The sequence below is a fragment of the Balaenoptera borealis genome (assembly GCF_965194805.1).
Source record: "Balaenoptera borealis genome assembly, chromosome: 8".
NCBI classification, from domain to species: Eukaryota; Metazoa; Chordata; class Mammalia; order Artiodactyla; family Balaenopteridae; genus Balaenoptera; species Balaenoptera borealis.
In genome coordinates this window covers 86,154,384-86,179,450 of record NC_138865.1, presented here as the reverse complement: position 1 = coordinate 86,179,450, position 25,067 = coordinate 86,154,384, and the positions used below count along the sequence as shown (strand labels likewise).

Sequence of the window (25,067 nt, the reverse complement as noted above, 5' to 3'; positions counted from 1 at the left end):
CTTTGTGTCTGCAGGTTCTAGCAGCGCTGGGACGCACTGGCCCAGAGCGACACACAGCGGGGGCTCAGGTCCCTCGGCTGTAAAGTGGAGATGAGGGGGTCGCTGTGAACAAAGACAAGATGAAACGCAGAAAGCATAGTGCCTGGCACACAGTAGGAGTCCAGTAAATAAGAACTAGTATTAGCAGAATGAACAGAGAGAATGCTGCCTTTGGAGACTGAGAGATTGGGGGTTCAAGTGCGGCTCCACCCAGACTTCCAGGTGACCTTGAGCAGCCTCTTCCCTCACCGCCACCAAGTAAACACTCCCGGCTTTGCCAGCCTCCTGGGGCCAGCCTTAGCCTCTGTCCTTACACTGCCACCTCCTCCCTTGAGGATAGAGGGGCTCCGTGCTGGCCTGTTAGAGAACCCCTCCCTCTTCTTACACAATGGGCTGCACTGGGAGGAACAGCAGGAGCACTTCAGGCCAACACACAGCACGGCATACTCACACACACGCCTGACATACTCACACACATGCCTGACAACACACACACGCGCACAACATACACACTCACACCATACAGCGTGCACACACAAATGCCACACGCACACACCACACCCAAACCACACACATTCTCGCATCCACACACGTAAGAAAAGCAGGACTGTGGGAGCTGCTCCTCCCTTCTCCGGGGCATCATTCCAGGCTCTCCTTGACCCCAGTTCCCCTAGACCCATCTCTGAGCAGATGCTCCGGCTTCACCAAGGAAACAGACTATCTGGCATGATGCCCTCATCTCCCTCCTTCCCCACGTGCCCCCCACACAACATGAGCATCTACCCATATCCTCAAGCATCTTTCCCAGCAGCATTGCCCTGCCCCCCATCTGCCATCCAGACCTGACCCCTCGGAGCCCCTCTGCGTGCTCCAGCTCCCAGCCACACCCTTCTGTGGGTCCCTGCCTTGCTGGCGACTGTCAGTGTCTCGCTCTGCAATCCTTCTCCTTCGGGCCTTCCATATGCTCAACCTCCCTCCCCTTCTTAAAAAGACCAATAGTAAACTCTCCCTCTGGCCACAATACATCGCCCTTCTTCCCTTCAAATTATCTTCAGCTGTGATCTCCTGCTGACTCAGCTCCCACTGACTCCACCGCCCCTGTGTACGCACGTGCCCACGCACACGCACACCACTGTAGGGCTGCTCCCTTCACTCCTCTCAAACTGTTCTTGTCAAGGTCATTGTCAACTGTCACGTTGCATAACCCAAGGCCTCTTCTGGGTGCTCACCTTCGCTGGCCCCCCTGATGCTTTCAACCCACTGACCCGCCCTCTCTGAGAACCACTCTCCCTCGTAGGGTTGTCCGATAAAATACCAGACACCCAGTTCAATCTGAACCTCAGATAGACAACGAGTAATGTTTTAGTATAAGTGTGTCCCAAATACTGCATGGGACCTATGTATACTAAAAATTATTTGTTGTCTACCTGAAATTACAATTAACTGATGTCCTGTATTTTTATTTACTAAATCGGGTAACCCTACTCCCCACTTCTCTGCCCCCTTCGCTCCCCACCTTCCTGCCCCTTCTCTAGCTGCTCCTCCTTGGTGCCTCCTTTCTGCCAGCCTGCTCCAGGGTGCTGGCCTTGACTGCCTGCCCTTCTCAAACTCCCTGCTTTCCTGGAACAGCCTCTCCCTCACCCTTGGCTCCACTGCCACTGTGGGCCGGCCACCCTCTGAGTCTCCAAGAACCTTCTCTCAGCTCCTGCTGCAGGAGCCACCTCTCCCCTGTAGCAACAGCAGGTTGCAACGCTGGTGTGTGTGTGTGTGTGTGTGTGTGTGTGTGTGTGTGCGCGCACGCGCGCGCGCGTGTGTGCGCGCTAGGAAAGACTGCTCCTGCCCAGCCTGACAAGGAAGGCTGCCTCTTTGTTGCCTTCATCTTCTGTTGCCCGGAAACATGCTGGCCAGATGTGGCAAGAAGTGGTTCCCTCAGGAGCTGGCTGTGGCCCAGCCTCGTCTCCTCATGCCCGCTCGGGCTGAACTGCTTACTCCCTGCCCGCACGTTCTCTGAACCTCCATTCATGCCGCCATTCCCTCTGTCTGGACACCCTCCCCCAAACTCTGCTTGCTGAAGTGCCAACTTTTCTTCAAGTCCAACTCAAGAGCCACCTCCTCCCAGGTTTCCCTGGGTCTCCCAGCTCTCCCTCCCTTGAGCACCTGTGTTATTTGCACCCTTGTCCAGGTGACTATATTGGGAGTTCATCGAATGCTGGGACCAGGTCTGGTTGACTCCCACATTCCCTGGGCGGGGCCTGGTACACAGTCGGTGCTCAGCCAGTGTTTATTGAATGGAGGAGTGAATGACAATGAGTGAATGAGTGATGAGATGAATGAATGAATGCATGAGTAGATGAGGAAGTAAGGCTAAGTGAGTAGATGGAGTGGGTGGATAGGTGGGTGGATGGGTGGGTGGATGGATGGGTGGATGGATGGGTGGATGGGTGGATGGATGGGTGGATGGGTGGATGGATGGGTGGATGGGTGGGTGGATGGATGGGTGGATGGATGGGTGGGTGGATGGGTGGATGGATGAGTGAGTAGGTGAGCGAATGAGCAAATAAGGAGAACTCAGGGCTTGACAGACTGCCCGCCTGCAGAGTGAGGCTGCCCCCCACATTGCTTGTTTTCAGAGCTGCGTGAGTCCAGCCTACAGACCTTCCCTCCATGGACCCAGGGAAGGATGTGACCACACGATACAGAGGCAAAGCCCTGGGCCTGGGGTCCTGATACTTGGGTCCAGCTGAAGATGCCCGACCTAGAACAGAGCTAACTCTGCTTGAGATCAGAGAGAGGCTGAGGCCCACTCTTCTCTCCCCTCCCAGATCTCGCACTGCCATCTCTGCCCACCTGGGGCTCCTGTGCCCGTTATTTCTTTGTCCCTGGACACCCTCACCCACCTCTGACTGGCCTGCGCACCTCTGAGAACAGGCCGCTGCTGAGCTCCTGTGGAGATGCACCACCCAGGACCCTTTCAAGGAAGGACTTCAGGGCCAGCCTCAGCTGCAGAGCTGCTTCGCCTGAGGTCAAACTTGGGGGGCTGGGGGGAGCACTCAGAGTCAGCAAAGGTGGGGGGATATTAAGGGCCTGCATCATTATTTGTCTCTTTCCTCTATCTAATCCTGCTTCCTCCTCCTTCCCCTCACAGATGTTGACCCCTATAAACATCTTGTACCCCAAACTCTGTCTGGGCTTCACTTTCAGAGAACATGACCTGAACAGTTCACTCCACTCAACTGAGGGCCTCCAGGTCCTCCCTGCAGGCGGTACCCTCCACATGCTCTATGAAGGCCCTGCTTGCGGGCTCTAGGGTCCAGAGTGACCAAGACGCAGTCCCCAGGAGCTCCTGTCCCTGGGCTGTGCCTCTTCCCTCCCCATGTTCACCCCACTCCACCCCACTCCACCCCTCTCCACCAGCCTGACTCTCTCCCTGTCCCCTTGCCCTTCTGCACCTCTGCAGCCCTAAGCCTCTCTCTCTGAGAGTCCTTCCTATGGCAGCCACGTGGCCGGAGTGGCCCATCCGGGCACCCTCAGGGGCCAGACCTCCTCTCAAGGTCAGTCCTGCCCCCTTCAACAGGCAGGTCCTGGGAGAGTCATTCCTTCAGGGCTGGCTGGAGACATGAGTCAGGAGACTCAGAATTCTGCACCCTTCAAACCATATGCTAAATATGGTCCGGCATTTATTTCATGGGTACAGAGAAAACAGATTTTCTATAAATAAAAACTGAACATCTATTTATTTGTGATGCAAACAAGAGCTTTGTTACATACTGTCAATATAACATAACATTTTAACTTATTCAAAATTAACTTTCAGTTCTGTCATTTGGAGTTCTATCATTTTTCTATCATTCCTGAGTGACACGTCACTTACAGTCTCTAAGAATAGAAGTGACCTATAAGAATATAGTAATAAAGTCTCATTCAAAATATGTTTCAAAGTCTTCTTTCTGGCTTTCCTGTTAATAAAACATCTTGTACTTTCTGTGACTCTATTTTTCTCTTCTGTTTCCTTTTGTGATTCCCCAACCCTGATTCTTGGGAGACCCATAAAAGGATATGCATTTTCAATTAAAAAATAAATCGCCAGTTCCCAGGAAGCAGCCCTTTGGTTTCAGAATTTCAGGGCTGATTTCAGGTAAAGGGTAGGAGGCAGATCTCAGGGGTGGGCTCTGCAGGATATGCACAGGCAAGTAGCAAAATGACTCAATTAGAGGAACAGATAAGAAGTGGTTTGTAAAACTGTCCACTGAGGGCGCTGCTTCCTCTGGTGGCAATAGAACCAGTTTCATAGGCATCCTGGGATAACTTGAGTTAACCAACACTCTGTTCACAATAAAGTCCAGTGATATTTCAGTTCACCGTGAAGCTCAGAAGAGCTGGCCCACCATGCCATCCAACACTGCCCGTTCACTCAAGCTCCGGACCTCTCCTAAGCCCCATCCTGTGGGTTGGGTCCAGCTGAGCTCTCAGGGGTCAGAGCTGACTCCCACCTGGTCCCATCACCATGGATCTCCCAGACTGGAGGGCATGGCAAACTGGGATGGGATGGGACAGGGAGTTTTCTGGATATAGGCAGGGAAGGACAGGAATGCCGGGCTTGGAGGAGTGGGTCATCAGAGAAGGCTTGCTGGGGGGTAGATGAGTCTGACCACCAGCAGAGCAAATCCTGGGGGCTGGTAGGTCTCACATGAAGGTCCAGAAGTCCCGGACACCCGCCACTGGCTGGGCATGATGACCTGGCCCCGTGGAGAGAGAAGCCTCCTGGCGAAACGTGGCCACCGTGAAGCTAGGGCGTGGGCTCCCCTGAGAATCCTGGGTCCTTGAGTCACAGCTGAAACAGCAAAGGATGCAGGTGATGGCCACGGTGACCACGAATAGTACGGCCACCATTCCAATCACTGCCGTTTCCATGGCCCCGTTTGGCCACTGACCCACTGAGCAACCCGGGATGCGTCTCGGACCTTAGCTCCCCATCCGAAGCGAGGGGCTCTTGGTGATGGCAGGTACCCTTGCTCCTCCAGCTGCTCTCCCTGTGGTCTTCTAAGAAGATACCGGTCTGAGGCCCTGGCTGGTGCCCCCTCTGGGCCGTTGGGTGCCCCACATGGCTCTACTCCGACCTCAGTGGGTCTCTGTCACTGTTTTCTAAGCCTCGGGCCAGGTTTCTAAGAGCCATGGGCAACTCCCCTGGCAGCTCTGGAAGAAGCGCTGTCCTGAAAGATGTGAGCTCAAGACTCCCTGGATGCAGGGGGCTGGAAGGAGAAGGCAGAAGACTTTGCTCAGAGGGAGCCTCACTAACCCGGCCCGCTGATGACGCATATGGATTTCACGAGTGTTTGTACACTCAGACAAAAGACAAAATACTCCCCATCCTGTGGATCCGAGATGAGCCCAGGCTCCTCCCCTGGATGAACCTTGGGCCAGTCCTTGAATCAGCCTATCTGCTGCCTCTCGAACCCCTGGCCCTGTGCTGGGGGCAGGGACGAAAGTGGGGAGGAGGCAATGGCAGCTCTGGGCCAGATGCAGGGGAGTGCTGCTAGGAAACAAGTGCCCTTTCACCCGGCCTCCTTTTCTGCACGGGCTGGGAGAGTGCTGTTTAGATAAGGCAGGTCATGCTCCTGGCGGGATATCTGAGCCTTCAGTAACTACTGTGGGCTCCTTAGTCCCTCTCTCCATCTCCTGCTCCAGCCTCCCCGCAGCCCTCCTCGCTGCCTGCTCGTGCCAGCTGCTCACACTCAGCTGCCGTGAAAACTTACCCTGGGCTCTGCGAGGGACAGCTCTGGCTGTACGCAGTGCCGTGGGCTCCTGAGCCGGTGGCCACCCCAGGGGCCAGGCCATGGCACATGCATTCCCAGGGTACCGCAGCTTTGGTCCTGCCGGGGACGAGGCTCTGAGATGTCTGAGCGGCTGTGAGCACTTCCTGCATTCCTTCCTCCAATTGTGAGTGAGGGCCCAGGACCCGCACAGCTGCCGGCCCCCTTGGTGACTGCACTCACCCCACCTCACCCCCGTGCACACCCATGCCGCTCCCTGCCAGGGTCTCCACTCCACCAGCTCGGGGGAGGGGGTGAGCCAGGCCCAGGCCACGAGTAAGTCTGCCAGAAGGGGCTCCATCCTGACTGTCACTCGGTCACAGCCCTTCCACAGCCAACACCTCCTGAGACCACCACCACTTCCGGAAAGTAGACTGGGTTATTAGCCCCACTTTACCCAACCTTGGAGAAAAGGTATTGTGAGAAACAAGAATTCCAGGTACTAGACACAGTCAGGCACTATCTAGTATCATGGTTCCAGCAACATTGCGAAGTGATATTATCTCCATTTCAGAGATAACAGTGCCCATAGTCACAGAGGTTAAATGACCTGCCCACGGCCTACTGCTAGTTAGTAGTGATAACTAGAGTACCAAATAGTCTAGGAGGGGCTTCCTCCCTTTCCTCTTAGTTCGATGCTCTCTCTAGGTACCACCGGTCCACAGAGCAATTGCCTCCTTCTACAGTTTTACTGATCAGAGTGCAAAGGCCCAGAGAGGGCCAAGGCCTAGCCCAGGGTCACACAGCCTGGGTCCTTTTCAATTTCTCCAAGGCCCAGTGAACTTTCTTTGGTACTAGTTGTAGGAAACTGCCTACACACAGAATGGGAGAGTGACTATTCGGAGTAAATGATACCCTGCTAAATTCTCTCTCTTCCCTTTTCTAAGATGACCGGACACCCACACAGAGGAGGAGCCCGGAGCCAGCGGGGGCTGTGACAGGAAGCTGGACACTTCGAATTATTTGTATTAACTGGGGCGACCAGAAGAAGGAGACAGGAAACATGATGAGCCAATCTGTGGGGCCTGTGGTTTCAGACTGAATTACCAAAATCAATTAGTCAGTTAGGGAGATGGAGGGCACCAGGGGAACTGCTTGTCCTAAGGGTTTATTCCAGGTATTTTCTCTTCTTGCGACTTCTGTAATCCTATGATAGACAGTCCCTGCCCATGAGCCCCAGATGCAATGGGGCTCCCAAAGATGTCTACCACTTAGACACACATCTGTCATCCCAGCATCCATCACTGTCTACTGGTCAGAAGAAAGACCACGCCCCATACATTCCATATATATATATATATATGTATATAGTGGGGTTTTTTGTTTTTTGTTTTTGGCCTTACCACATGGCATGTGGGGTATTAATTCCCCCACTAGTGATTGAACCTGCACCCCTTACTGTGGAAGCTCAGAGTCTTAACCACCGGACCACCAGGGAAGTCCCCCATACATCCCACTTATATTAACAAGGGAAAAGGTGATGGCAGGCATCCTGGTTCTCCCAGAGGATGCTTGAAGCCACACTTAGGAAAGACAGGCCAGCCAAGGCTGACATGGGGCTCTGCAGAGGGATGGGGGGCATGGTCCAAGCCAGCAGGCTACAGACCTCCACACACCTCCAACACTGGGGAGATAGGGTAGGAACACAAGCTCCCTCAGCAAGGCCCCGGGAGCTCAACGGCCTAATCCTTGCAGGGTCCTACTGCTATACCTGGTGTCCCTGAAGCCCCAAGCTTCTGGCAGTGGTTATTCCAAGCACATTTACTTTTCTAGAGAGCATGAGGCTCTGGGAATCCTTCCTGAGCATCTGTTGTGTGGACTGCTTCCACCCTGGGTGGTGGGGAGCCTTCAAAGAGTTCTCAGACCTATGAGGGCAGGGGCCTTTGAATCTTGCCGTAAATCTCTAGGGAAAGAGAGTGTGTTCAGTGTGCCAACAGAAGTAGCGATAACAACAACAACAATAATAATAAATTGGAAACCCATAGGAGTGAGTAACGAATTCGTCTTGGGCAAAGACACAGAGTAGGGAAGGTGCAGGGTGTTTTCTGAGCCTGAGGACTGGAGCAGTGCGGATAGGACAAAAGGAACACGGGTAGGCACGAAACAGACCAGGGGGCCTTGAATGGCCAACCAAGGGGCAGAGACTTTGTTCCAAGGGCAGTGAGGAGGCTACAGTGTGGGGACGCTTCACAAAGGGACAGGGCTAGAGGTAGGCAGACCCGGAAGGCCTGTGGCAGGAGTCCAGGCTGGGGCTGAGCTAAGGGCAGCCGTAGCGGGAGGGGAGGGGAGGTGGGTTCAAAAGGCACCGTAGACCCCGATCCACTTTCCCAAGCCTGAAGTCTAGTCCAGCCCTCAGTGTGAATTTGCCTCCCTCTCCCCCTCCCACCCCTTCCCATCCCAGCCCTCACAGAGAATCCACCAGGAAATAGAAAAGAAACAGGACATTCTGTTCCAGTGAGTCAGTCACCAGGCCCCGGACTTTCTGGCCTGTTCTCCAGCCCCTCCCCACCACCTGGCCTGGCCCCCAAGCCTCTCCCCCTCCACTTCCCACCCTGGCTCATGGGACTTCCTTCCTCAGGGAAGGCCTCAGAACAAGATTTCCGTGCTCACTTTGGAATTCCGTCAGCTGTTCTGGGGTATTTGGGAAAAGGCCTCCAGGCTTTGGCAAGAAGTTTCTGTCATCTATCCCATTTCAGGGAAGAGGAAACTGAGACTCCGAGGAGGCGAGCTCTCTCCCAAGGCCACCCAGCACCACACCCTCCCTCCCAGACACAGTGCCAGCCACGCATGGGTGGGTCAGGCTGGCTGGAGACTCAAGGCCTGGATAGGAAACCCTGACCCAGTTACCAAAGAAACATTCATTCAGCACAGCCCATGGAAGGGGGATTCTGCAATTCCAGAGCGCAGTCTGTCCTAGAGATGGACTGAAAAGAGCCCTGGAGGTAGAGCCCAGGGGCCAGCATGGAGGGCCTCGCTCCTCCTCTCTATGAGCCCTCTCTGGGCAGGGCTGCCTGCAAACCCTAACCTCCCCCTCATCAGAGCTCAGGCCCCAGGCCTTCTCACCTACTGTCCACGAGCCCTGCAGAGCCGCCCAATCTCCCCCACTGCAGGGCCCGCACCAGGCACTCGTTCCCACCGGAGAGGAAGGTCCAGGGCAAGGCAGACACAGGGCTGGCCGCTCCCTCCCTCCCACTTGAGTTACAATCAAGAGCCTCTTCACAAAAGCTTCTTAGTGGTTTTTATTTTCTTGTATTAAGGCACCATTGACTTGACTGTGCAGCCTCAAACTGCCTTCTGCAAATGAAAGGGCGTTACCAGGGCGCCTCCCAGCTACGCCCGGCCAGAGGCCTGGCTGTTCGGAGAGAGCAGGATACACCTTCTGCGCATCCCCGCACCCCTGTGCACCTGCACCAGACTGGCCGTCACTTCTGGTGCCCGTTGGGACTTACAGTCACAAGGTGGCGTCCGCCCCCAAAGGACCACCGCCACCCCTGCTCTCAGCCCCGTCACCCTCCGGTGTGCGCAGGGCCACCCCTGGTGCTCCTCAGTTCTCCGCCTCCGTAGCACACAGGGCACAGTAGGCGAATGAAGCCCAAGCAGGTCCTGACGTTCACCACCGAGAGGTGCCCTTCTGCACGGGAACCTCGGGGTCCCCGCATCCTGGTGATGGTGGGGCAGGCTGCCATTCAGGCATCAGCGGCGGCCTCGCTGGGCCTGGTGGGCCTGGTGGGCGTGGTGGTGGGCGAGGTGATGGTGGTGGTGGAGGGCCGTGTGGGGCATGTGAGGCACACGGCCAGAATAACGGAAATGGTGCAAGCGTCCCAGGTGGCCCCGGCCTGAGGAGATCGGAGGCTGGGCCCACCGGACTCGGTTTCTCCTTGCAGCGGGGTGGTTCCTCTCCATGTCAGGCTCCTCCTGCCTGCAGTACAAGCAGGCGGCCAGCAGCAGCAGCAGCAGAATAGCCACAGCAGCGCCTATGATCAAGCCCACGAGGGTCGTGCTCCCCAGGAGGCCCAGCATCTGGGAGTTGACAGCGGCCTCCGCTCGGTGGCTCCTCGCTGCTTCCTCCCCTTCGGCAGCCTCTGCTCAGCCCTCACAGTCACTGGACTTTGTTTTCTCAGCTCCTGTGGGCTGGAGAGCAGCCAGGGAATGTGGGTGCAGCCTCTTTGGGCTGGAGCTGCCAGCCAAGGGGAGGCCTGGCCACTGTTAGCTCTGGGGAGGCCCACAGCGAGGCTTGGTTGGGACAGAGGAGCTGAAAGGAGGGGCTGCGGGGCGGGGAGAGGCCGGAGGCTGGAGATAAGAGTTTACGCCCCCAATCCTGCCGTTTGGCCAAGTGACTGGGCCAGCTCTGTCCCCTCCCTGGGCCTCTGCTCCCTCCTCTCTTAGAGCACAGCACATGGGTTCTCGAACCACATGACTCACTAGCCCTGTGATTGTGCACAAGTTTCCTAAACTCTCTGCGCCTCAGTTTCTTCATCTGTAAAATGGCTCATTAGAGTACATTTCCTCATAGGGTTTTCTGAGGATTCAAGGAGTTAAGATTTATAAGGCACTTAAACCAGGTCCTGACACGTTTGCCACTGATATTAAGGCAGTGGAGTTTGCACCAGTCGACTTGGGAGACCTTGTGCCATCTGAGAGTCTGCGGCTCCCTGTCCTGCAGCCCACAGAGGCCTCCTGGACTAGTCAGGTTCTATCGTGCAATTGTCCCACACTTCCGGACCTCAGGCAGGCCCCGCAGGCAGGGTTTTATCATCCAGGGAAGCTGAACAACTGTCTCTGCGTCCTCGGTCTTGCTGGATCTGGGAGCTAAGAGGGTCTGGGTGTTAGCCCAGGGCTGCAGGAGGCAGGAAGGAGGCCGCTGAGGTCAGAGAGGGCCCAGTGCCAGCCTCCTGGCTTCCAACCAACAGGCTCAACTAGCCATAAACGGCAGGCCCTCGCTCCACCCCAGCCTCCCTGCCCAGCAGTTGTGACACGCCATTCCTGCCTGGGGGAGAATTTACAGAGGGGGCAGGACCTGAGCAGTTTCGGATCCCTCTCCCCGTCCTGGTCCTGAATCCTCTGTTCATCTAGACAAGCGCTTACCCGTCCCACCCACATGTCCAGGGATGGGCGCCCACTATCTCCCCGGGCAGCCCCTTCTGCTGTGGGCTTGTCGGACTGTTCTCACAGCTCTTGCTCACATGCTGCAGGGCCTCCCTGAAGCCCCCAGCTCTGCATCTCCATCCTGAGACCACGGACGCCCGGGGGCCCTCCACAGTGAGCCCACCTCTGTGGGACCTTGGACAAGCCCCTCCCCTGCAGCCTGTTTCCTCCTCTGGAAAAGTGCCAGGGTAAGAGGTGACCTCTGGGGACCTTCCCTCTCTGACCTCAATCTGAGACGAGCTCTCTCAGGGAAGCCCCAAACCCTTAGGGCAAACCTCCTCTGGATGGAAAAGCCAAGCATTCCCTTCAACCAAATTGGGCTCTGGGGGCAGTGGGTCTAATGAGTCCTGGGGCTTTCACCCTGGGGCGGGGGGGGTGTGTGTGGAGGGAGGAAGCCACTTGAACTTTTAATGATGCTCAAGTGAGAACTCCCCCCTGTGGCTTCTAGAGGCCTGCGAGCCCAGCTGCCTTCCCTGGGGGCCTGTTAGGAGGGAAGTGTGCTGGAAGGAGGAGGAGGAAGCCAAACAGAACTTTCTCCTTCTTGGGAGCTTCTGCAAGGAGACTCCCACTCCATGCCAGCCACGGGAGCGGGGCAGGGCCCTGCCACTGGCAGAACTCCAGTCAGCACTAAGGGCCTCTTGGAATCATGCAGACCCAGCCCTCACTGAGAGCCAGAGAAACTGAGGGAGGGACTTGCCTAAGGTACCCCAGCTTTGTGGGCTATTCTAGACAGCAAATAATCAAGACAGCACGATTCCTGGAGTGAGGGGGTGCTCCAGAGTGAGAGCTGAGATCAGCTGAGGACCGTCCACAGAGATAACAGGGAAAGGGTGTGTGGATTTGGATGACTTTGTGGGGAGCAGGGAATTGGGGGAGCTCCCCATCCTACACACACATACACACACATTTATTTTCTTAAGTGCAGGGTCACTCCCCATCTGGACAGAAGATACAATCCCAAGGTGGGCATTTGATTTGAAGCTTTGGGCACTCGGGAAGGTGTTGAGACCATGGTCCTCCAGGATGTCACAAGTGACTGAGACCTCCTTGGAGGGCTTGCAGGACTGATGACCTTAGAGGATGTGTGGCTGTGTCTAGGGATTCCCTGCCTCAGAAAAGCTGTCCCGTGGCGTTGTCGCTGTATTTCTCCCTTAGGGTCGGGGCTTCTGCACGCTCCACAAGCAGCCTTCCAAGATGAGGGGCCAGAGTTCCAGACAATACATACGGCTGATGGGTCAAGACTTTTGGAGTTCATATCATTAGCTTCACGCCCATGCTCTCCAGAGTGCACAGGCCTCTGCATGGACTTGCACACATGTGTACACTTGTAAACCAACATTGCACGGAAAGCAAACTCATGCGCCAAGAGTTGTGTGTGCACACACTTATACGCAAGTGCACAAGTGCACACAAGTTCCCTACAAGCTCACAAACTTGTGCTTGTACTGGCTGCAAGTGGTTTTCGGTTGTCCCATGACAGCAACCATTGTTTTCACTAATTGGTGTGGCACCACCTAGCGGTGACACTGTAAATAAATCAGTTTTGTATTCGGACCTGTCAAGTTATAGTTCCCTGATCTTTGCTTATAGATCTTAATTTGAACCCATCCTCTTAACTCCTCTCTGTCCCAAATTCTGGTCCAGAAACTGTAAGGAATTTCTACAAGATCTAGTGCAGATGGAACCAGACCAATGGATGTATTGACTAAGGAAGGGCATCACCAGGGAGCCCGACTGAGGGGCTGCCCCAGCAGAGCCACCCTAAGCCCCATGATAGACAGCCAGGACTATGCATTAGGGTGAGGTTGGCACAGGCAGGAGACATTTTGGGTGATGCTGGGAACTGCAAAAGTGTCTGCTCGCAAGGTAGTTGACCAAGACTTAGCCCATCTTTTGGTTTGCACATAAAAGCAGAGACATTGGCCAGAAGGTTCCTAACCTGTGTGCTTATGCCAGTTAGAGAAAGGAGACATTCCTCCAGCAAACCTTGAGCTGCCTCTATAAATACTGAAAAGAAGTTGCCCAGCGCAGTGGCAAACTTCTCTCAAGAGCCCTCCCTGCACTAATCATGGCCAACTGGATGCCCCTACCTAGAAAACTACACCATAAACAAGTGGGCTTTTTTTTCCCTTTCTCCATTGCCTGGAACCAATATGCTTGAAAATAATCTGCATAATCTTTTCTAGAACCACTTCAAATTCTAATCCCAAACAAACATAGATCTAGGTAGGTCCTTCTGTAAAGGGGATAAATAAAGAAAAATTACTAGACACATGAAAAAAGATATAAGGTATTGTATCCTTACTACCAGAATTGCTAGAATCTTGAAAACAGACACTTAGTAAAATTCTCAGATTTATATTCTAAATAATATTCAAAAGGTCAGTCCATACGTGAGTTTGGGAAATATGTAAAACAAGAAATTTACTTTTAAATTAAAAACCACTCAAGAAAGACTGCTTTGAAAACCTTCCCCATAACTCTGAAAAAGAATAAAGAAAGAGGGAGAGAAGAAATGCCCAGGAAATCAAACACAGTTGGCCCTTAAACAACATGGGGGGTCAGGGGCACCAACCCATCCACAGTCGAAAATCACCTATAACTTTATAGGTGGCCCTCCATATCAGAGGTTCTGCATCCACCATTCAACCAACCATGGATCGTGCAGTACTGTAGTATTTAGTACTGAAAACAAAACCCACGTGTAAGGGGACCCATGCAGTTCAAACACATGTTGTTGGAGGGTCAACTGCATACTTGCATAATAGACATTCCAGAAGTAGAGAACAGAGCCCATGGAGAAACAATTGTTAAAGAAATAAAGAAAATTTCCTACCTGAAGAATTGTCTTTAGATCAAAAGTTGCACCGAGTACTAGGCAAACTATCTGAAGAGGCCAGGACAGGCCAGGCCAGACCAGACCATCTAGGTATATCCAGGTGAAATTTTAATAGTAAAAATGTCATGTGAAAAACAGGTTTAAAGGAAAGCAAAATGGTAGACCACTATGGAAACAGTTTAGCAGTTTCTTACAAAACTTAACATACTCTATCTACTGTATGATCCAGCAATCACACTCCTTGGTATTTACCCAAAGTTACAACTTATGTCCACACAAAAACCTGCACACGGATGTTTGTAGCAGCTTTATTCATAATTGCCAAAACTTGAAAGCAACCAAGATGTCCTTCAGTAGGTGAATGGATAAACTAAGATATATCCAGACAATGGAATATTATTCAGCACTAAAAAGAAATGAGCTGTTGTTGCCAAAATCTTGGCTCTCTGTGCATCAATGTCAAAAAGAAATACAGAGATAGAGTTCTGGAGGAACGAGAAAAATGGCTTTTTTTTTTTAATGTTTACTCTTTTTTTATTAACATCTTTGTTGGAGTATAATTGCTTTACAGTGTTGTGTTAGTTTCTGCTGTACAACAAAGTGAATCAGCTATATGCATACGTATATCCCCATATCCCCTCCCTCTTGTGTCTCCCTCTCACCCTCCTTATCCCACTCCTTTAGGTGGTCGCAAAGCACCGAGCTGATCTCCCTGTGCTATGAAGTTGCTTCCCACTAGCTAGCTATTTTACATTTGGTAGTGTATATATGTCAATGCTACTCTCTCACTTTGTCCCAGCTTACCCTTCCCCCTCCCCATGTCCTCAAGTCCATTCTCTACATCTGTGTCTCTATTCCTGTCCTGCCCCTAAGTTCATCAGAACCATTTTCTTTTTAGATTCCATATATATGTGCTAGCATACAGTATTTGTTTTTCTCTTTCTGACTTACTTCACTCTGTATGACAGATTCTAGGTCCATCCACCTCACTACAAATGACTCAGTTTCGTTTCTTTTTATGGCTGAGTAATATTCCATTGTATATATGTGCCACATCTTCTCTATCCATTCATCTGTCATGGGCATTTACGTTGCTACCATGTCCTGGCTATTGTAAATAGTGCTGCAATGAATATTGTGGTACATGACTCTTTTTGAATTATGGTTTTCTCAGGGTATATGCCCAGTAGTGGGATTGCTGGGTCACATGGTAGTTCTATTTTTAGTTTTTTAAGGAACCTCCATACTGTTCTGCATAGTGGCTGTATAAATTTACATTCCCACCAACAGTGCAAGAGGGTTCCCTTTTCTCGACAACCTCTCCAGCATCTATTGTTTGTAGATCTTTTGATGATGGCCATTCTGACCGTGTGAGGTGATACCTCATTGTAGTTTTGATTTTCATTTCTCTAATGATTAGTGATGTTGAGCATCTTTTCATGTATTTGTTGGCCATCTGTATATCTTCTTTGGAGAAATGTCTATTTAGGTCTTCGTTTGCAAATACTTTCTCCCATTCTGAGGGTTGTCTTTTAGTCTTGTTTATGGTTTCCTTTGCTGTGCAAAAGCTTTTAAGTTTCAATAGGTCTCATTTGTTTATTTTTGTTTTTATTTCCCTTACTCTATGAGGTGGGTCAAAAAGGATCTTGCTGTGATTTATGTCATAGAGGGTTCTGCCTATGTTTTCCTCTAAGAGTTTTATAGTGTATGGCCTTACATTTAGGTCTTTAATCCATTTTGAGTTTATTTTTTGTATGGTGTTAGGAAGTGTTCTAATTTCATTCTTTTACATGTAGCTGTCCAGTTTTCCCAGCACCATTTATTGAAGAGGCTGTCTTTTCTCCATTGTATATTCTTGCCTCCTTTATCAAATATAAGGTGACCATATTTGCATGGGTTTATCTCTGGGCTTTCTATCCTGTTCCATTGATCTATATTTCTGTTTTTATGCCAATACCATACTGTCTTGATTACTGCAGCTTTGTAGTATAGTCTGAAGTCCAGAATCCTGATTCCTCGAGTTCCATTTTTCTTTCTCAAGATTGCATTGGCTATTCAGGATCTTTTGTGTTTCCATACAAATTGTGTGATTTATTGTTCCAGTTCTGTGGAAAATGGCATTGGTAGTTTGATAGGGATTGCATTGAATCTGTAGATTGCTTTGGGTAGTAGAGTCATTTTCACAATGTTGATTCTTCCAATCCAAGAACATAGTATATCTCTCCATCTGTTTGTATCATCTTTAATTTCTTTCATCAGTGTTTTATAGTTTTCTGCATACAGGTATTTTGTCTCCTTAGATAGGTTTATTCCTAGGTATTTTATTCTTTTTTGTTGCAATGGTAAATGGGAGTGTTTCCTTAAATTCTCTTTCAGATTTTTCATCATTAGTGTATAGGAATGCAAGAGATTTCTGTGCATTAATTTTGTATCCTGCTACTTTACCAAATTCATTAATTAGCTCTAGTTGTTTTCTGGTAACATCTTTAGGATTCTCTACGTATAGTATCATGTCATCTGCAAACAGTGACAACTTTACTTCTTCTTTTACAATTTGGATTCCTTTTATTTCTTTTTCTTCTCTGATTGCTGTGGCTAAAACTTCCAAAACTATGTTGAATAATAGTGGTGAGAGTGGGCAACCTTGTCTTGTTCCTGATCTTAGAGGAAATGGTTTCTGTTTTTCACCATTAAGAACGATGTTGGCTGTGGGTTTGTCATATATGGTCTTTATTATGTTGAGGTAGTTTCCCTCTAAGCCTACTTTTTGGAGAGTTCTTATCATAAATAGGTGTTGAATTGTCAAAGGGTTTTTCTGCATCTATGGAGATTATCATATGGTTTTTATCCTTCAATTTGTTAATATGGTGTATCACATTGATTGATTCCCGTATATTGAAGAATCCTTACATTCCTGGGATAAACCCCACTTGATCGTGGTGTATGATCCTTTTAATGTGCTGTTGCATTCTGTTTGCTAGTATTTTGTTGAGGATTTTTGTATCTATGTTCATCAGTGATATTGGCCCGTATTTTTCTTTTTTTGTGACATCTTTGTCTGGTTTTGATGGTGGCCTTGTAGAATGAGTTTGGGATTGTTCCTCCCTCTGCTATATTTTGGAAGAGTTTGAGAAGGATAGGTGTTAGCTCTTCTCTAAATGTTTAATAGAATTAGCCTGTGAAGCCATCTGGTCCTGGGTTTTTGTTTGTTGGAAGATTTTTAATCACAGTTTCAATTTCAGTGCTTGTGATTGGTCTGTTAATATTTTCTATTTCTTCCTGGTTCAGTCTCGGAAGATTGCACTTTTCTAAGAATTTGTCCATTTTCTTGCAGGTTGTCCATTTTATTGGCATATAGTTGCTTGTAATAATCTCTCATGATCCTTTGTATTTCTGCAGGGTCAGTTGTTACTTCTCCTTTTTCATTTCTATTTCTGTTGATCTGAGTCTTCTCCCTTTTTTTCTTGATGAGTCTGGCTAATGGTTTATCAATTTTGTTTATCTTCTCAAAGAACCAGTTTTTAGTTTTATTGATCTTTGCTATCATTTCCTTCATTTCTTATTCATTTATTTCTGATCTGATCTTTATGATTTCTTTCCTTCTGCTAACTTTGGGTTTGTTTTTTTTGTTCTTCTTTCTCTAATTGCTTTAGGTGTAAGGTTAGGTTGTTTATTGGAGATTTTTCTTATTTCTTGAGGTAGGATTGTATTGCTATAAACTTCCCTCTTAGAACTGCTTTTCCTACATCCCATAGGTTTTGGGTCATCGTGTTTTCATTGTCTTTTGTTTCTAGGTATTTTTTGATTTCCTCTTTGATTTCTTCAGTGATCTCTTAGTTATTTAGTAGCATATTTTTTAGCTTCCATGTGTTTGTATTTTTTAGTTTTTTTCCTGTAACTGATATCTAGTCTCCTAGCGTTGTGGTAGGAAAAGATACTTGATACAATTTCAATTTTCTTAAATTTACCAAGGCTTGATTTGTGACCCAAGATATGGTCTATCCTGGAGAATGTTCCATGAGCACTTGAGAAGAAAGTGTATTCTGTTGTTTTTGGATGGAATGTCCTATAAATATCAATTAAGTCCATCTTGTTTAATGTGTCATTTAAAGCTTGTGTTTCCTTATGTTTTTTCATTTTGGATGATCTGTCCATTGGTGAAAGTGGGGTGTTGAAGTCCCCTACTATTATTGTGTTACTGTCGATTTCCCCTTATATGGCTGTTAGCATTTGCCTTATGTATTGAGGTGCTACTATGTTGGGTGCATAAGTATTTACAATTTTTATATCTTCTTCTTGGATTGATCCCTTGATCATTATGGAGTGTCCTTCTTTGTCTCTTGTAATAGTCTTTATTTTAAAGTCTATTTTGTCTGGTATGAGAATTCCTACTCCAGCTTTCTTTTGATTTCCATTTGCTTGGAATATCTTTTTCCATCCCCTCACTTTCAGTCTGTATGTGTCCCTAGGTCTAAAATGGGTCTCTTATAGACAGCATATATACAGGTCTTGTTTTTGTATCCATTCAGCCAGTCTATGTCTTTTGGTTGGAGCATTTAATCCATTTACATTTAAGGTAATTATCGATATGTTTGTTCCTATTACCATTTTCTTAATTGTTTTGGGTTTGTTTTTTTTGTTTGTTTGTTTGTTTATAAATTTATTTATTTAATTTATTTTTATTTTTGGCTGCATTGGGTCTTCGTTGTTGCGTGCGGGCTTTCTCTAGTTGTGGCGAGTGGGGGCTACTCTTGGTTGCCATGCAAGGGCTCCTCATTGCGGTGGCTTCTCTTGTTGCAGAGCACGGGCTCTAAGCGTGCGGGCTTCAGTAGTTGTGGCCCATGGGCTTAGTTGCTCTGCGGCATGTGGGATCTTCCCGGACCAGGGCTCAAACCTGTGTCCCCTGCGTTAGCAGGCAGGTTCTTAACCACTGTGCCACCAGGGAAGCCCAGGGTTTGTTTTTGTAGGTCTCTTCCTTCTCTTGTGTTTCCTGTCTAGAGAAGTTCTTTTAGCATTTGTTGTAAAGTTGGTTTGGTGGTGCTGAATTCTCTTAACTTTTGCTTATCTGTAAAGGTTTTAATTTCTCCATCGAATCTCATTGAGATCCTTGCTGGGTAGAGTAATCTTGGTTGTAGGTTTTTCTCTCTCATCACTTTAAATACGTCCTGCCACTCCCTTCTGGCTTGCAGAGTTTCTGCTGAAAGATCAGCTGTTAACCTTATGGGGATTCCCTTGTATGTTATTTGTTGCTTTTCCCTTGCTGATTTTAATATTTTTTCTTTGTATTTAATTTTTGATAGTTTGATTAATATGTGTCTCGGCATGTTTCTCTTTGGGTTTACCCTGTATGGTACTCTCTGCGCTTCCTGGACTTGACTATTTCCTTTCCCATGTTAGGGAAGTTTTCAACTATAAGCTCTTCAAATATTTTCTCAGCCCCTTTATTTTTCTCTTCTGCTTCTGGGACCCCTATAATTCGAATGTTGGTGCGTTTAATGTTGTCCCAGGTGTCTCTGAAACTGTCCTCAATTCTTTTCATTCTTTTTTCTTTATTCTGCTCCCCAGCAGTTATTTCCACCATTTTATCTTCCATCTCACTTACCCATTCTTCTGCCTCAGTTATTCTGTTATTGATTCCTTCTAGAGTGTTTTTAATTTCAGTAATTGTGTTGTTCATCACTGTTTGTTTGCTCTTCAGTTCTTCTAGATCCTTGTTAAATGTTTCTTGTATTTTCTCCACTCTGTTTCCAAGATTTTGGATCATCTTTATTATCATTACTCTGAATTCTTTTTCAGGTAGGTTGCCTATTTTGTCTTCATTTATTTTGGTCTTGTAGGTTTTTACCTTGCTCCTTCGTCTGTAACATTTTTTTTTTTTGTCATTTCTTTTTTTTTTTGATGGGTGGTGCTGTATTCCTGTCTTACTGGTTGTTTGGCCTGAGACGTCCAGCACTGGAGTTCGCAGGCAGTTGGACAGAGCTGGGTCTTGGTGCTGAGATGAGGACCTCTGGGAGGCCTCACTCCGATGGATATTCCCTGGGGTCTGAGGTTCTCTGTTAGTCTGGCAGTTTGGACTCAGAGCTCCCACCACAGGAGCTCAGGCCTGACCTCTGGCCTGGGAACAAACATACCGCAAGCTTCGTGGCGTAGTAAAAAAAAAGAGGGGGGGGGGAAAGAAAGAAAAAAAGGAGCTGTACAATATCAAAGAATAAAAAACAAATAAAATTAGAAAGATAAAATATATATTAGGAAAAATAAACTATAACTGAAACAACTGCAACAAAGTAAAATAAAACCACAACAGAAAAAAGAAAAAAAAAGGGGGTGGGGGGAGCCAGAAAGAGAGAACAATAACAAAGTATAAAGAATAAAATAAATTTAGAAAAATAGAAGATTTATTAGGAAAAATAAAAATATAAAAGAATCAAGAACAATGAATCAAGAAGGTAAAACAGAACCCCAATCTAAAAGAGGAAAAAACAAACAAACAAAAAAAACAGTCTTGGCTATGGGGGTGGAGTTTAGGCGGGTGTGGAACTTAGGCAGGGGCAGGGTTTAGGGTGGGGCAGGACCTAGGTGGGTGGGGCAGGGTGACGTTCAAGCATCGGGCAGGGCCTCTGCTTAGGACCTGTGTGGAAGGGGAGAGGCAGTGCACGGAAAGGAGGCCCTCCGGAGTGTGGAGTTCCGGAGTTTGGAGGTAGGGCCCTGAGTGAGGGTGTGTGGGTGGGGTTTAGGCCCAGCTCGTTGGAGGGGGTCTCTGAGTGTAGAAGTAGGGCCCTGGGTGGGGGTGTAGGGGTGGGTCTTGGGTTCTTCGTGGCAGGAGGGAGGCTCCGAGGACAGAGGATTAGGCCCAGGAGCCCAACAGGCCTCCCGGTGACTAAGTGGACAGGGAAAGCACTGGCCCCATTCCCTTCTGTTCCTTTGCTCCCCTCCCCCACCGTCTCCCCCAGGGTCTCCCTATTGCTGCTGGACCCCAACTGTGGGTGGGCCCCACTTGATGTAGGAACTCCTCCCCTCTCCCAGTCACACCTCAGGGGTGCTGGTCCTGGAGGTCCGGCCTTTACTTTTGCTCCCCCTTCCCTCCCTCCCATTCCCTCAGGACCCGCAGCTGGAGGGGGCCTCGGTGGGCAGACAATCAGGCCCAGGATCTCAGCAGGTTTCTGGGGGCCTAAGTGGGCAGGGGAAACCTGGCCACGCTCCCTTTTGATCCTCTGTCCTCCCAATGGTTCCCCAGCTTCTCCCTTCGGGCATGGGATCCCTTCCCCTCCCACAGCCACCCCTCAGGGGTGCCAGTCCCATCCCGCCTCCACTTCTCCTCCCCCTTCATTCCCCCCATGTCCCACATCCTAACCGGTCACTGGGGGTTCCTCCCATCCCCTCAGGTGTCCACAGTCCCCCACAGTGCCTGGTAGGTGCCCTAGTTGTGAGGAGACGCAAATTCTGCATCCTCCTAGTACGCCATCTTGACTCCGCCCCTTAATGTTTACTCTCTTTTAAAATTTATTTATTTGGCTGCATTGGGTCTTAGTTGTGGCATGCGTGATCTTCGTTGCGGCATGCAGGATCTTTCGTTGCAGTGCGTGGGCTCTTCGTTCTGGCACGCAGGCTTCTCTCTAGTTGTGGCGCACAGGCTCCAGAGCACTGGCTCAGTAGTTGCAGCACGCAGGTTCCAGAGAGCATGGGCTCAGTAGTTGCAGCACACAGACTTAGTTGCCCCACAGCGTGTGGGATCTTAGTTCCCCGACTAGGGATTGAACCCAGTCCCCTGCGTTGGAAGGCAGATTCTTAACCACTGGACCACCAGGGAAGTCCCAAGAAAAATGGCTTTAATGTTTACCTGGCAAAGGGGAAAACACAGCAGGCTAGCGCCTCAAGAACTGTGTCCCCATTCCCTGCGGAATAGGAAAAAGTTATATAGGCTGGGGCTCATGGTCTGGGGTAGGTGATAAGGCTCAAAGTAATTAAGGTCTTGCATTTCTTTTCTTCTGCAAATTCATGGCCAAAACTGGTGTCAAGTGGCTGAGCAACCGGGTCTGGTGCCCCTGAAGTTATTGGCCCGTGACCTTCTTTCCGAAATGAAGAGTGCTACAAGGGAGTGTAGGGGGAGAAGAAACGCCAGGTGCAAAGGGTAATTCATATGGAGTCAGAGAGCAATCAGCTTTGTGAAGGACAAGTCTAGCTACAAGTGTTTGTTAGTAGTAACATCTAAAGAATAACCAAGATTGCTTAACTCTTTAAAGCCTGTTTATGTTATTTCCCTAGCCTGTTTATTGTTTCCTTATTTTCCGTGTTTATCAGAAAAGAAAAGTCTCATTTCTATTTTTGCTGCGACAAAATCCCCACTGCTACTTCATTCCCTCCATATCAACGGAGGAAGGGAAACGGGTGTTGTTCTTGTCTGGCTGAGGACAAAACTTCAGTTTTGCTCCATTTGGCAAACACCAGCTGTCTGGCCCAGGAGCCCATCTATCTCCTACTTCACTATCAAGTCATGAGAAGACATGGAGGAATCTTAAATGTGTATTACTAAGTGAAAGAAGCCAATCTGAAAAAGCTACATACTATGTGATTCCAACTATACGACATTCTGACATTCCAGGAAAGGCATAACTATGGAGACAAAAGGATCAATGGTTGCCAGCGGGGGAGGGAGGAGGGAAGGATGAATAGGTGGAGCACAGAGGATTTTTAGGGCAGTGAAACTATTGTATGGGACACTATAATGGTGGATACATTATACTCTTAGAATATATATCACCAACAGTGAACCCCAAAGTAAACTATGGACTTTGGGTGACTGATGTGTCAATGTAGGTTCATCAATTGTAACAAATGTAACAAACGGGGATGTTAATAGTGGGGAAGACTGCCTGTGTGTGGGGACAGGAAGTATATGGAAACTCTCTGTACCTTCAATTCAATTTTGCTGTGAACTTAAACTGCTATAAAAAATAAAGTCTATTTTAAAAAAGAATAAAGAAAATAATCTTACAAATAGCTGGAGCTGTTTAAACTGTTTCAAAGAATAGAGAAAGAAAGAAACCTTTAAAGATTTTTTTAAATTTATATAATTTACTTTATACAACTAGCATAACCCTGACACCCCTCACAATGACAGTACAAAAACACTGCAGACAAACCTCAAAATTCTAAAAAACAAATAACATATTTATATTCCTAGCGGAATATTGAGAGACTAACACTCCATAAACAAGTAAAGTTTATTCTAGGAATGTCAGGTGGTTTGATGTTTTTAGAAATCTATTGTTGTAATTACTTATATAAAGAGATGAAAAAAGTAAAACCATATAATCATCTCAACGGATGGCAAAAAGGCATTTGATAAAATTCACTATGCATTCCTGATAAATTTTGCAAATGAACAGAAAAATAGAAGGATACTCTCTTAACATGATTAAAAAGAAAAATATCTCAAACCAATAGCCAACATCATGATTAATGGTGAAAAAACATAGGCATTCCCATTAAAATCAGGAACAAGCAAGCATGCTTATTCTCACCACTTCAGCTTAGTACAATTAAATAAGAGCATAAAATAAAAGGTAGAAATATTGGATTAGGTATAGGGTTAGCCAAAAAGTTCCTTTGGTTTTTAAGTAAAAATAAAAGACACATTTTTCATTTTCACCAAGAACTTCATTGAACAACATATTCACCCTTTTGTTCCACTACCTTCTGCCATTTTTCAGGCAACTTCATAATTCCATCTTCCCAAAACTTTTATCTTTTTGAACAAAGAACTGTCCCAGGTGCCTTTTACAGTCTTCCATGGAATGGAAAATTTTTCCATTAAGAGAATTTTGTAAAGACCAAAATAAATGGAAATCTGGAGGTGCAATGTCTGGTGAATACGGTGGATGAATCAGAACTTCCCAGCCAAGCTGTAACAGTTTTTGCTTTGTCATCAAAGAAACATGCAGTCTTGCGTTATCTTCATGGAAGATTATGCATTTTCTGTTGACTAATTCCAGACGCTTTTCATCAAGTGCTGCTTTCAGTTGGTCTAACTGGGAGCAGTACTTGTTGGAATTAATCGTTTGGTTTCCCGAGAAGGAGTTCATAATAGAGGACCCCGTTCCAATCCCACCATATACACAACATCACCTTCTTTGGATGAAGACCGGCCTTTGGTGTGGTTAGTGGTGGTTCATTTCACTTGCCCTATGATCTCTTCCATTCCACATTATTGTACAGTACCCAGTTTTCATCGCCCATCACAATTTGTTTTAAAAACAGAACATTTTTGTTATGTTTAAGTAGAGAATCGCATGCAGAAATACAATCAAGGAGGTTTTTTCGTGGGGGGCGGAGTCAAGATGGTAGGCTAGGAGGACTTGGAATTCGCGTCTGCTCGCAACTAGGGCACCTACCAGGCACTGGTGGGGGACCACTGACACCTAAGGGAATGGGAGGAACCCCCAACGACCGGGTAGGACTTGGGCATTGGGGGGAGTGAGGGGGGAGGAGAAGTGGAGGCAGGATGGGACCGGGGCCCCTGAGGGGCGGCTGGGGGAGGGAAAGGGATCCCACGCCCAGAGAGGGAAAGGGAGTGACCATTGGGAGGGCAGAGGATCAAAAGGGAGCATGGCCAGCATTTCCCATGCCCACTTGGGCCCCTGGGAGCCTGCTGAGATTCCGGGCCTGATCCTCTGCCCACCGAGGCCCCCTCCAGCCACACAGGTCCTGAGGGAGTGGGAGGGAGAGAAGGCAGAGCAAAAGTAAAGGCCGGACCTACGGGACCGGCACCCCTGAGGGGCGGCTGGCGGAGGGGAGGAGTTCCTACACCCAGCGGGACCCACCCACGGTTAGGGGTCCAGTGGGGACAGGGGAGACACTGGGTGGGGGGGCAGAGGAATGGAAGGGAACATGGCCAGCACTTTGCCTGTCCACTTAGGCACCGGGGAGCCTGTTGGGCTCCCAGGCCTAATCCTCTGCCCTCGGAGCCTCCCTCCTGCCGCACCCCTACACCCCCACCCAGGGCCCTACCTCTACACTCAGAGGTAGCCCCTCTGAGACCCCCTCCAACCACGCTGGGCCCAAATCCCACCCACACACCCTCACCCAGGGCCTTACCTCCAACTCCAGAAATCCACACTCCAGAAGCCCCCTGTTGGGTGTGCTACCTCTTCCGTTCTGGGCAGGTCCTAAGCAGAGGCCCCGCCCATGCTTGAAACTCACCCCCCCATCCCCTGCCTAGGCCCCACCCACCCTAA

The 25,067-nt window shown here is 48.7% G+C and overlaps 1 protein-coding gene and 1 long non-coding RNA gene across 2 annotated transcripts; one reads left to right on the top strand and one right to left on the bottom strand.

The window, feature by feature from the left end:
* Positions 1-3,754: 3,754 nt before the first annotated feature.
* On the bottom strand, positions 3,755-7,101 carry SPAAR (small regulatory polypeptide of amino acid response). The gene is made up of 2 exons (XM_082402369.1): positions 5,793-7,101; positions 3,755-5,288 (listed from the first exon to the last, which is right to left on the bottom strand). The coding sequence occupies exon 2, from the start codon at positions 4,948-4,950 to the stop codon at positions 4,723-4,725; it is 228 nt and encodes a 75-aa protein (XP_082258495.1). The 5' UTR covers positions 4,951-5,288; positions 5,793-7,101; the 3' UTR covers positions 3,755-4,722.
* An 11,577-nt stretch (positions 7,102-18,678) lies between these two features.
* On the top strand, positions 18,679-23,261 carry LOC309633490. Its single transcript, XR_014247565.1, has 2 exons — positions 18,679-20,530; positions 22,132-23,261. It is a non-coding gene; the product is annotated as an uncharacterized lncRNA (long non-coding RNA).
* The last annotated feature ends 1,806 nt before the right edge of the window (positions 23,262-25,067 follow it).